Raw genomic sequence first — 13752 nt, 5'->3', positions numbered from 1 at the left:
CGCAGAGCAGATAAAACACATATATTCCTTTCCTCAAAATGGTGACACTGACAAATACAATCATCTTGCAAAAAAAACAAAACCTTACAGCCTTGTTGCTGAAAGACTGGAATACAGTGAAAAAAACCCCAAATGTGTGGACATTAAGGCCAAATTAGGCCTGGTTCTTGAACCTACAATAGTGCAGATAGCTATATCTTCCATTAGAAGTAGAAAACTGATGGCCGGATAACAGACAGTCTAGTTTCTTTCGTAATTATACAACACCATCTAGGTCCATGGAGCACTCTACTTATCCACAATGAAATTATATGTGTAGATTTGGAATATTTTGTATTGACAGGAACTTGATTGCATTTTCCTCTGAATGCTGTCACACAGTTTTGTTTTTTATGTTTAGGTCTGATTACATTCCATACGAAGTAACTAATCGCCCAGTACGTCCTCAGCATGAGTATCAACCAAAGCCTGGTCAGATTGACCTAGGGACAACCTACAAACAAGACTTTAACCCTTACAAGGTCGAGCCAATGATTCCCGCACGACCAGTGGAAAAAAAGCAAGCAAACTTGGGAACATTTAACACAAATCCCACTTATAAAGGTAAATATCATTCTGGATAGATGAACAACCTTTAAGTCTCTTTACATTATATATTTTAGCCTTTGTACTTATCCAGTTTCTAAGAGCAGATCCTTTTCCATTAATCTGCACCATTCAACTCAAATTTCCTGAAATTCGCAGATCCTTGTGTAGCACCCAGGGGGCATGGGTTATCAGGCACACAGTATCTTGTACCTGAATTACTCGTCACTGGGCTGGTGTGATGATCTGGGATGTCGCGGTGGCCTGCCAGGCTTTGTGCCCCGAGGTGTACACCAATAAGGAGGGAATATGATGGGGGTAGTAGTAGGATGAATGTCTTGACAGAATGGCAGATGGTAGTAGCAGCCAGAGATGGTATCACCTCCCACAGGTGGCGCTGGGCTTAGGGAGGATGATGAGGAGAGTAGTGATGGCATCTGGGCGCTGAGGCGTGGGGCGGCAGTGCCGGTAATAAAGAGTCCGATTCTGCTGCTGTAGTTCTAGGTGTCTTTATTCACAGTTCATGCCGCTCCCCCAGGTAATACCGGTCACTTGCTGTAATGGGCTCCGCCGACCCGGATAAGTTAGAAGAAGTCAACAGTGTTGAAAAGAAAAAAAAAGTCCATTGTCAGAGTTGTCCTTGTAGCTATGAGGCACCTGGGCTGAGCGCTACACCCCCAGCCCCAGGCCCCATGAAGAGAGGAAAGAGGTGATGTCGTGTCCCAGAACTGATGTCCCGGGTAGACTGACTAGTGTTTATGTGTGTTTGCACCTCTTCTGCCCCAACTGGAACCCACCCCCCACCCCCATTCCCATGCTTTGTGATGGCCAACCCCATATCTACCCTAGTACAGCTCCCCAGAGAGAAGGCTCCTAAGCTATATGTAAAGTGTGAAATTGGGACACGGTTGATTAACCCCCTCCTTACCTCAAGGCGAATACTGCAACTTGAATGAGCTGCAATACTCTGTGGTGACTGAAGCCTCAGAGGCGCCATACTTTGAAATTCTAACTTTTTGCGATTTAATTCCTCATTCTTCTACTCTCCTCAACTTTCTCTTCTCTTCTTTTTTCAGTTCTCCTCTTTCTTGTTTTCTTCTCCTGTCTCTTCTCTTTTTCTCTTCTCTTTTCTCTTCTAGTCTCCCCTGATCCTTTCTCTTCTATCTTTCTTCTATCCTTTTTCTTCTTCTCTACTCTCTCATCTTCTCCTTTCTTTTCTCTCTCTTCTCCTCTCTGCTATTCTCTTCTCCTCTTTCTTCTCTTCTCCTCTCTCTGCTACCCTCCTTTCTCCTCTACCCTCCTCCCTCTTCTCCTCTATTGCTTTCTCTTCAGGCAGTTAGTAGCTTTTCACTATTGTGATTCACGGTGACCAAATTAAATTTTTGTAGAAAATTTGTCAAGCCTGGCGAATTCAACATTCATAACATCTGCTCAGCTCTAATCACCAGCCATATTATCCCCTTAGTGCACACATTTTGTTGCAAGCCTTAGAGATTTGCTTAGTTAGATTTGTGAAGGATGAATCTTAATTATAAAAATAGTTATTGAACATCAAAAAAATTGCATATTATTTTAGATGTCTATATTCTTTGTCCAGGAAGGAGACAAACTCTAGCTCCACCTATGTTCTCTGTGAAAGGTTTAAAAGTAGCATATAGGAAAGTTTTCACTTTTTTTTTCTCTTAAAGATGACTATAGACCATGGGACATCCAAAAAAGAGAACTCGCTAAGCCAGAACACTCCTACCAAGTACCAAATGTGAAATTTGGAAATGCAACTACATTCCAGGATGACTTTTTCCCTAAGGAAATAATGCCAAGAGAAAGTTTCAAGCCCTCTGGTATAGCAAAACACAGTGACATGCCTTTTGATAGTACTACAAGTCATCGCACTTCATATGTTCCTTATGAAATAGAACCAAGGGCTGCAAGACAAAAGCAGGAGTATAAGCCCAGCAGTCAACCATTTGAAGATCTCACCACTCATCGTATCAATTTTAAAGGTGCCCTTGGTGAAATAACAAAAAGCTGTAAGCCTGAGAATAATAAGGTTGGCAGCAATGCCCGATTTGATGGCAGCACCGAATTCCGTGATAGCTATCAGCCGTGGGAAGTTCTTCCACACCATGTTCAAAAATCTCTGGACTATAATCCACCTACTACTCACATGGAGCTAGACACCACAACTCATCTAGATTATGTGCCACACGCACTGAATTATATTGCCCCAATGCGACCTGTATCTCATGGAAGGAGAAGCAATGTTCCTTTCCAAGGAAATTCTACAATGAAGGAAGATTTTAGAGCCTGGGAAGCTAAACGTCAAGAAATGATCAAGAAAAACCATCAGTTTCCAAAGCCTTCTGGAAAATTTGATGGGTTAACAACCTTCAAGTCTCACTATCTTCCCCATGAAATCCATCCAACTGAAAGCTGTAAGCCTTCCAATGCAGCACTTCAAAGCTCGGCTCCATTTGAAAGTGGAACCTTATATCGCTCAGATTATACAGCCAAGAAGAATGAAATATGCCCTGCAAATTACCCATTGCCACCAGGTTATGTCTTCGAGAGTGTTGATAGCCGAGGCCACAAAATGTTCAGGAAGATTCTTACACCAGAAAGAAATTCTTTTTCCAGTCCAAATGAAAAAATCCTTGCAAAAGCAATTGCTGTCATTTCATAATTCAGGCGTGCCATAAAATCTTTAAGAAAATCTTCATACATTGTAATGTGCTATTTTTATAGCCATAAATGAAAAGTATTATATAATCACATGTACTAAAAACATATAGAATGATACAATGTATGTCTCAAAGATAACGGATTCTGACTACTAATGTGTTTCAGGGAAATATTCTTACAAAGCCTCCTATGAATTTGCTCTCTTTGATTGTTTTATTTAGCTTTAAAGGATTATTCCGCACATTGCAATTTATTATCTATCACCCATACAAAATACATTATTTGTATGTGGTGCTGCTAGATATCAGTTATCTCTGGCGGTCCCATAGACAGTGAATGGAGCCGTGATCTGCATTCACAGCAACTGCTTCATTCCTACAAGGCATTTAGGAGCCCCATTCTCAAGACCTGAGGGGATCCTAGCTGTCACACCCCTATTGAAAAATAAGTTATCTTCTTGCCTGTGGATAGGTGATAACTTGCAGCGTTGGGAATAGTACTCTATCATTTAACGGCAAAAACTAAACTATTAAAAAGACCTATTTCATCTAATTTTCTATATTAATTCTGAATACATAGGATATGACTGATATTTTTATAGGCAACATGATACAAAATGAAACTCTCCCTTTTAAAGGTTTTTTCTTGAATTATACTTCAATTTGTTTATGAAATTTGGGAACTTTTTTTGGATTTATGTGACGAATCATAACATGAACACTTGATTTGATTAAAGCAAAGCATTATGTATCTCAATTGTGTATCCTGAAAAGAGTGTAGAACAAATAAATCAATTTGTCCAACAGTTGTAATTCCAGATGATTATTTCGCTAAAATTTTACCTTCGGCACTTCTTTTTTTTTCCAGTTTAAAAATTCATTTCACTAACAGTTTCCGTTCGGAAGAAGCTAAATTAGGATTAAGTGTGGCTGAACAGAGAAGGAGATCCAGACACTGACATACTTTTATTAGATTTGGTCTGTGAGCTGTTAGTCTGTGTCAGAGTCATGTTCTAGGAAATGAAGGATCTGGAACCAAAGACAACGGACCCAATGTAAAACTTCTAATCTCAGCCAAACGTAACACTACTGTCGTTGCCTGCTCTTTAACACTGGTCATAGAGAAAAATATAAATGTGGCCTACACATAATAACAGAACACAACACAGTGCTATATTTTATAAAGGGTGTGAAACAGAAGGAAAATGAATTAATTTATAGCAAGAATTGCCTTTCTTAAAGATGTTCTCCAAGAATGTAGTAAAATGGCCTGTCACGTAATTCACACGGCAGTCTGTCATACTCATGTATCAAGATAGGATGCAGTCTGAAGAAACAAAGTTCCCGAGACCTGGGTTTCCAATGACAGAGGAGCCGAATCATAAGAACACATACCGTGAGCTGCTGAAGAATAGTTGTGACAGGAGAAAAAATAAATCTTATCAGCTGACTGAACACAAAGGATAATTTTTTTTCTGCTGGTGATAGGTCTAAAGCTGGGTTTACACACTGCAACATCGCAAACGACATCGCTGTAACGTCACCGGTTTTGTGACGTTACAGCGACCTCCCCAGCGACATTGCAGTGTGTGAAACCTATCAGCGACCTGGCCCCTGCTGTGAAGTTGTGATCGCTACAAATCGTTCAGGACCATTCCTAGGTCCTTTGTTTCCCACTGTGCAGCATGCATCGCTAGCAAGTTTCAGTGTGCAAAGGGGACTTTACAGCGACTCCGCGGCTCTGTCTGTGTAGCGTCCTGATTAGCGGTCACCGGTGAAGAATTCACCGGTGACCGCTAATCCCCCGAGTGAATGAAGTGTCCCCCCCTCTCTCATACTCACCGATCCCCGATCATCGGCGCTGCACGGCGTTCCCTCTGCTCCAGCGGCTTTTCCTTTTTTGAAAAAGCCGGCCGCTCATTAAACAATCTCCTATTCCCTGCTTTTCCCCGCCCACCGGCAAATATGATTGGTTGCAGTGAGACACGCCCACACGCTGAGTGACAGCTGTGTCACTGCACCCAATCACAGCAGCCGGTGGGCGTGTCTATACTGTGCAGTAAAATAAATAAATAATTAAAAAATCCGGCGTGAGGTCCCCCCGATTTTAATTCCAGCCAGATAAAGCCATATGGCTAAAGGCTGGTATTCTCAGGATGGGGAGCTCCACGTTATGGGGAGCCCCCCAGCCAAACAATATCAGCCAGCAGCCGCCCAGAATTGCCGCATACATTAGATGCGACAGTTCTGGGACTGTACTCGGCTCTTCCCGATTTGCCCTGGTGCGTTGGCAAATCGGGGTAATAAGGAGTTATTGGCAGCGCATAGCTGCCAATAAGTCCTAGATTAATCATGTCAGGCGTCTCCCCGAGATTCCTTCCATGATTAATCTGTAAGTTACAGTAAATAAACACACACACACACGAAAAATCCTTTATTAGAAATAAAAAACACTAACAAATTCCCTCATTACCAATTTATTACCCACAACAAAGCCCTCCTTGTCCGGCGTATTCCACGGTCCTCCAGCGTCGCATCCAGCTCTGCTGCATGCAGGTGACAGGAGCAGCAGAAGACACAGCCGCTCCTGTCACCTCCACGCAGCTAATGAAGAGAGCCGTGTGATCGGCTGAGCTGTCACTGAGGTTACCTGGATCCAGCGGTGGATGCAGCGGTGGCCGCGGGTAACCTCAGTGACAGCTCAGCTGATCGCGCTACTCACCGCCGCTCCGGTCAGCTCCACGCAGCAAATGAGGTGAGTAGCACGATCAGCTGAGCTGTCACTGAGGTTACCCGCGGCCACCGCTGGATCCACCGCTGGATCCAGGTAACCTCAGTGACAGCTCAGCCGATCACACGGCTCTCTTCATTAGCTGTGTGCAGGTGACAGGAGCGGCTGTGTCTTCTGCTGCTCCTGTCACCTGCATGCAGCAGAGCTGGATGCGACGCTGGAGGACCGTGGATTACGCCGGACAAGGAGGGCTTTGTTGTGGGTAATAAATTGGTAATTAGGGAATGTGTTTGTGTTTTTAATTTCTAATAAAGGATTTTTTCGGGTGTGTGTGTGTTTATTTACTGTCACTTACAGATTAATCATGGAAGGAATCTCGGGGAGACGCCTGACATGATTAATCTAGGACTTATTGGCAGCTATTGGCTGCCAATAACTCCTTATTACCCCGATTTGCCAACGCACCAGGGCAAATCGGGAAGAGCCGGGCACAGTCCCAGATCTGTCGCATCTAATGTATGCAGCAATTCTGGGCGTCTGCTGGCTGATATTGTTAGGCTGGGGGGCTCCCCATAACGTGGGGCTCCCCATCCTGAGAATACCAGCCTGCAGCCGTATGGCTTTATCTGGCTGGTATTAAAATAGGGGGGGACCGCACGCCGGATTTTTTAATTATTTATTTATTTACACGGCACACAGAGCCGCGCGGCATTAAATGAAGTCGGGTGAAGTTCACCTGCTTTTTTGACACGTCCCCAACGACCAGCTAGTCGCTCTGCAGGTCCGGATCGCTGTTAGGTCGTTGGCCAGGTCTGCCTGTTTGACAGCTCACCAGAGACTTTGTAGCGATCCCGGCTAGGTTGAGATCGCAGGTTGGATCGCTAGAAAGTCTCAGTGTGTAAACCCAGCATAATACCCTTATAAGTCTTCAGTACAAACAGTAGGCCTGTATTCATCTGAAGAAACATGTTGTTCCAGTTCCTCTCCCTGAGTCATCTGGAGATAAGTTTTTTTTAGTTTCCCCTGTGCATTTTCCTTCTGTGTTCTATTAGAGTTTAGTGGAGTTGACTAAGCACTTATCCCATCAGTTCCCTACCTAAAGCCTATTTAAGGGTCAGCCAGGGTCAGTTATCCGGCTCAACGAATAAGCACGGAACCTATCTAGGGTGGTGAGGGAAGCCACGAGCCAGTAGTAGGTTTGCTCAGGAGTCACCATCTCCCCCTTCCCTAGACACAGGGTTTCACTTTCCTTTTGCCATTTGCTTGGTACTTACTCGTACCTAGCATAACATTATCACCAGGTTTTTTTTTGGGATGTTGTGGGGTTTTTTTGTTTTGTTTTTTTTTACATGGATCCTGTCACTGTTCTGGCTGAGTAGATTCAGGGTCTGTTCTTTGAGGTAGCAGACCTTCTGTTAGCTGTTCAGCAGAAGCAGTGGACGCAGACTTCTAATTTGTGAGATTCTACGGGTAAGCAGGCCCACCCAGAACCCAAGATTTCTCTCCCAGACAGGTTTGCAGTATTGGAGACAAATTTTTGGAGTTCAAAGAGACCTGTAAATTCTACTTTGTCGTCGGCCTTACTACTCCAGGGATAAGGGGCAGTGAGTTGGGATTATGATCTCACTGTTGAAGGAGGATCCGCAATCCTAGACTTTCTCTTTGCCACATGGCTCTGGTTGCCCCCAGTGGATGCATTATTTGAGGTCTTAGGTCTCATCTATGATGATCCTGACCAAGTCTCCTTGGCTGAGTCCAGGCTGCATTGCCTCCAGCAGGGGATCAGTCAATGGAGACTTATTGTTCAGAATTTCGCCGATGGGCCACTGAAACCAGATAGAATGACTCGGCTCTTAGAAGCCAATTTTGTCAGAGACTGTCAGAAAGGGTGAAGGATGCTTTGGTGATTTATGAGACCCCTGAGTCCTTGGAGGCTGCCATGTCCTTAGCCAAACGTGTGGATAGACACCTCTGAGATAGAATGGTTAGACCGCTTTCCCTGGAGACCCTTTCTTGGGGCAGCACCCCATTGCTAGGGGAGGGGGGGGGAACGATTTAAGGGTGAACCATCACTCATGGGTTTGGAGGATCCCATGCAGCTAGGGGGAGCCACTACTTCACATGTTTCTGCTGAGATCCACAAAAAAAAAAGTTTGTGTTTTTGTGGTAAAGAAAAAGTAATTTTATTCAAGTCTGCTCCTCAGTTCCTAAACAAACAGGAACATATGGGACTCCGCTGACCCTTGGTGGTGCGTGAGTGGACAATCGAGGTGTGTGTTTGTCTTCTACATGTAATAGTTGGTTTGTTCTGACAGCAGAGGTGGTGCTAGAGAGCAAGACTAAGAACTAGAGATGAGCGAACCGGTCGCGGTTCGGCTCGAGGTTGGTTCGCCGAACGGACCTCCCGTTCGAGTTCGGTTCGTCGAACGTTCGACGAACCGAACTCGAACTGCATAGGAAACAATGGCAGGCAATCACAAACACAGAAAAACACCTAGAAAACACCCTCAAAGGTGTCCTAAAGGTGACAAACAACTCAAACACATTGGAAAGTGACAAGGACATATACTCATGCGAAAACAAAACAGCTGGACAAGGAAAAAGAGGAGGACACACAGATATAGGCATGGCACGCCCTTCTAAAATCATGTAAAACACCGCAAGGTGACTCCAAGCGGAGTCTCCATTTTTTCCAAAAATTGGGCCACACACACACCCACCCCTTCAGTGGCAGCAGTTGTGCCCCAGTTGTACACTTCACAGCTACATTTGCATCAAGCACATTCAAAAATACGCCATTCTTATCCATCCCCAGGATGACACCGGGGTAGGTAGCAAAGTCTTTGCTGACCCATGACTTGTTCATCTTGGCTTCTTTTAAAAACAATGTAAGCAAGGGTTACTCCAAGCGGAGTCTCCCTTTTTTTCCAAAAATTGGGCCACACAGACACCCACCCCATCAGTGGCAGCACTTGGGCCCTAGTTGCAAACAGGATGTTTTGATTTGCATCAAGCACATTCAAAAATACGCCATTCTTATCCGTCCCCAGGATGACACCGGGGTAGGTAGCAAAGTATTTCCTGATCCCAGCTCTGTTCATCTTGGCTTCTTTTAAAAACACATCAAGCAAGGGTTACTCCAAGCGGAGTCTCCCTTTTTTCCAAAAATTGGGCCACACAGACACCCACCCCATCAGTGGCAGCACTTGGGCCCTAGTTGCAAACAGGATGTTTTGATTTGCATCAAGCACATTCAAAAATACGCCATTCTTATCCGTCCCCAGGATGACACCGGGGTAGGTAGCAAAGTCTTTGCTGATCCCAGCTCTGTTCATCTTGGCTTCTTTTAAAAACACATCAAGCAAGGGTTACTCCAAGCGGAGTCTCCCTTTTTTTCCAAAAATTGGGCCACACAGACACCCACCCCATCAGTGGCAGCACTTGGGCCCTAGTTGCAAACAGGATGTTTTGATTTGCATCAAGCACATTCAAAAATACGCCATTCTTATCCGTCCCCAGGATGACACCGGGGTAGGTAGCAAAGTCTTTCCTGATCCCAGCTCTGTTCATCTTGGCTTCTTTTAAAAACACATCAAGCAAGGGTTACTCCAAGCGGAGTCTCCCTTTTTTTCCAAAAATTGGGCCACACAGACACCCACCCCATCAGTGGCAGCACTTGGGCCCTAGTTGCAAACAGGATGTTTTGATTTGCATCAAGCACATTCAAAAATACGCCATTCTTATCCGTCCCCAGGATGACACCGGGGTAGGTAGCAAAGTCTTTGCTGATCCCAGCTCTGTTCATCTTGGCTTCTTTTAAAAACACATCAAGCAAGGGTTACTCCAAGCGGAGTCTCCCTTTTTTTCCAAAAATTGGGCCACACAGACACCCACCCCATCAGTGGCAGCACTTGGGCCCTAGTTGCAAACAGGATGTTTTGATTTGCATCAAGCACATTCAAAAATACGCAATTCTTATCCGTCCCCAGGATGACACCGGGGTAGGTAGCAAAGTATTTCCTGATCCCAGCTCTGTTCATCTTGGCTTCTTTTAAAAACACATCAAGCAAGGGTTACTCCAAGCGGAGTCTCCCTTTTTTCCAAAAATTGGGCCACACAGACACCCACCCCATCAGTGGCAGCACTTGGGCCCTAGTTGCAAACAGGATGTTTTGATTTGCATCAAGCACATTCAAAAATACGCCATTCTTATCCGTCCCCAGGATGACACCGGGGTAGGTAGCAAAGTCTTTGCTGATCCCAGCTCTGTTCATCTTGGCTTCTTTTAAAAACACATCAAGCAAGGGTTACTCCAAGCGGAGTCTCCCTTTTTTTCCAAAAATTGGGCCACACAGACACCCACCCCATCAGTGGCAGCACTTGGGCCCTAGTTGCAAACAGGATGTTTTGATTTGCATCAAGCACATTCAAAAATACGCCATTCTTATCCGTCCCCAGGATGACACCGGGGTAGGTAGCAAAGTATTTCCTGATCCCAGCTCTGTTCATCTTGGCTTCTTTTAAAAACACATCAAACAAGGGTTACTCCAAGCGGAGTCTCCCTTTTTTCCAAAAATTGGGCCACACAGACACCCACCCCATCAGTGGCAGCACTTGGGCCCTAGTTGCAAACAGGATGTTTTGATTTGCATCAAGCACATTCAAAAATACGCCATTCTTATCCGTCCCCAGGATGACACCGGGGTAGGTAGCAAAGTATTTCCTGATCCCAGCTCTGTTCATCTTGGCTTCTTTTAAAAACACATCAAGCAAGGGTTACTCCAAGCGGAGTCTCCCTTTTTTCCAAAAATTGGGCCACACAGACACCCACCCCATCAGTGGCAGCACTTGGGCCCTAGTTGCAAACAGGATGTTTTGATTTGCATCAAGCACATTCAAAAATACGCCATTCTTATCCATCCCCAGGATGACACCGGGGTAGGTAGCAAAGTCTTTGCTGATCCCAGCTCTGTTCATCTTGGCTTCTTTTAAAAACACATCAAGCAAGGGTTACTCCAAGCGGAGTCTCCCTTTTTTTCCAAAAATTGGGCCACACAGACACCCACCCCATCAGTGGCAGCACTTGGGCCCTAGTTGCAAACAGGATGTTTTGATTTGCATCAAGCACATTCAAAAATACGCCATTCTTATCCGTCCCCAGGATGACACCGGGGTAGGTAGCAAAGTCTTTCCTGATCCCAGCTCTGTTCATCTTGGCTTCTTTTAAAAACACATCAAGCAAGGGTTACTCCAAGCGGAGTCTCCCTTTTTTTCCAAAAATTGGGCCACACAGACACCCACCCCATCAGTGGCAGCACTTGGGCCCTAGTTGCAAACAGGATGTTTTGATTTGCATCAAGCACATTCAAAAATACGCCATTCTTATCCGTCCCCAGGATGACACCGGGGTAGGTAGCAAAGTCTTTGCTGATCCCAGCTCTGTTCATCTTGGCTTCTTTTAAAAACACATCAAGCAAGGGTTACTCCAAGCGGAGTCTCCCTTTTTTTCCAAAAATTGGGCCACACAGACACCCACCCCATCAGTGGCAGCACTTGGGCCCTAGTTGCAAACAGGATGTTTTGATTTGCATCAAGCACATTCAAAAATACGCCATTCTTATCCGTCCCCAGGATGACACCGGGGTAGGTAGCAAAGTATTTCCTGATCCCAGCTCTGTTCATCTTGGCTTCTTTTAAAAACACATCAAGCAAGGGTTACTCCAAGCGGAGTCTCCCTTTTTTTTCCAAAAATTGGGCCACACAGACACCCACCCCATCAGTGGCAGCACTTGGGCCCTAGTTGCAAACAGGATGTTTTGATTTGCATCAAGCACATTCAAAAATACGCCATTCTTATCCGTCCCCAGGATGACACCGGGGTAGGTAGCAAAGTATTTCCTGATCCCAGCTCTGTTCATCTTGGCTTCTTTTAAAAACACATCAAGCAAGGGTTACTCCAAGCGGAGTCTCCCTTTTTTCCAAAAATTGGGCCACACAGACACCCACCCCATCAGTGGCAGCACTTGGGCCCTAGTTGCAAACAGGATGTTTTGATTTGCATCAAGCACATTCAAAAATACGCCATTCTTATCCGTCCCCAGGATGACACCGGGGTAGGTAGCAAAGTCTTTGCTGATCCCAGCTCTGTTCATCTTGGCTTCTTTTAAAAACACATCAAGCAAGGGTTACTCCAAGCGGAGTCTCCCTTTTTTTCCAAAAATTGGGCCACACAGACACCCACCCCATCAGTGGCAGCACTTGGGCCCTAGTTGCAAACAGGATGTTTTGATTTGCATCAAGCACATTCAAAAATACGCCATTCTTATCCATCCCCAGGATGACACCGGGGTAGGTAGCAAAGTCTTTCCTGATCCCAGCTCTGTTCATCTTGGCTTCTTTTAAAAACACATCAAGCAAGGGTTACTCCAAGCGGAGTCTCCCTTTTTTTCCAAAAATTGGGCCACACAGACACCCACCCCATCAGTGGCAGCACTTGGGCCCTAGTTGCAAACAGGATGTTTTGATTTGCATCAAGCACATTCAAAAATACGCCATTCTTATCCGTCCCCAGGATGACACCGGGGTAGGTAGCAAAGTATTTCCTGATCCCAGCTCTGTTCATCTTGGCTTCTTTTAAAAACACATCAAGCAAGGGTTACTCCAAGCGGAGTCTCCCTTTTTTCCAAAAATTGGGCCACACAGACACCCACCCCATCAGTGGCAGCACTTGGGCCCTAGTTGCAAACAGGATGTTTTGATTTGCATCAAGCACATTCAAAAATACGCCATTCTTATCCGTCCCCAGGATGACACCGGGGTAGGTAGCAAAGTCTTTCCTGATCCCAGCTCTGTTCATCTTGGCTTCTTTTAAAAACACATCAAGCAAGGGTTACTCCAAGATGAACAAGTCATGGGTCAGCAAAGACTTTGCTACCTACCCCGGTGTCATCCTGGGGACGGTTAATTATGGGGTATTTTTGAATGTGATTGATGCAAATGTAGCTGTGAAGTGTACAACTAGGGCCCAAGTGCTGCCACTGATGGGGTGGGTGTCTGTGTGGCCCAATTTTTGGAAAAAAAGGGAGACTCCGCTTGGAGTAACCCTTGCTTGATGTGTTTTTAAAAGAAGCCAAGATGAACAGAGCTGGGATCAGGAAAGACTTTGCTACCTACCCCGGTGTCATCCTGGGGACGGATAAGAATGGCGTATTTTTGAATGTGCTTGATGCAAATCAAAACATCCTGTTTGCAACTAGGGCCCAAGTGCTGCCACTGATGGGGTGGGTGTCTGTGTGGCCCAATTTTTGGAAAAAAAGGGAGACTCCGCTTGGAGTAACCCTTGCTTGATGTGTTTTTAAAAGAAGCCAAGATGAACAGAGCTGGGATCAGCAAAGACTTTGCTACCTACCCCGGTGTCATCCTGGGGACGGATAAGAATGGCGTATTTTTGAATGTGCTTGATGCAAATCAAAACATCCTGTTTGCAACTAGGGCCCAAGTGCTGCCACTGATGGGGTGGGTGTCTGTGTGGCCCAATTTTTGGAAAAAAGGGAGACTCCGCTTGGAGTAACCCTTGCTTGATGTGTTTTTAAAAGAAGCCAAGATGAACAGAGCTGGGATCAGGAAATACTTTGCTACCTACCCCGGTGTCATCCTGGGGACGGATAAGAATGGCGTATTTTTGAATGTGCTTGATGCAAATCAAAACATCCTGTTTGCAACTAGGGCCCAAGTGCTGCCACTGATGGGGTGGGT

The 13752-nt window shown here is 45.3% G+C and overlaps 1 protein-coding gene across 1 annotated transcript in view; it reads left to right on the top strand.

Annotated features, from left to right (window-relative positions):
- Nucleotides 1–4072, top strand: part of SAXO2 (stabilizer of axonemal microtubules 2) — a 53014-nt gene extending 48942 nt beyond the window's left edge. The window contains exons 3-4 of the mRNA XM_075342772.1: nucleotides 401–603; nucleotides 2274–4072. Coding sequence (XP_075198887.1) covers nucleotides 401–603; nucleotides 2274–3268 — 1198 coding nt within the window. The 3' untranslated portion in view covers nucleotides 3269–4072. The remainder of the gene's footprint in view (nucleotides 1–400; nucleotides 604–2273) is intronic.
- Nucleotides 4073–13752: the final 9680 nt, after the last annotated feature.

Source organism: Anomaloglossus baeobatrachus, chromosome 4, assembly GCF_048569485.1.
Source record: "Anomaloglossus baeobatrachus isolate aAnoBae1 chromosome 4, aAnoBae1.hap1, whole genome shotgun sequence".
In the NCBI taxonomy this organism is placed as follows: Eukaryota; Metazoa; Chordata; class Amphibia; order Anura; family Aromobatidae; genus Anomaloglossus; species Anomaloglossus baeobatrachus.
The sequence above is the reverse complement of the archived record's forward strand: the minus strand, read 5'-3'. Positions and strand labels throughout refer to the sequence as shown.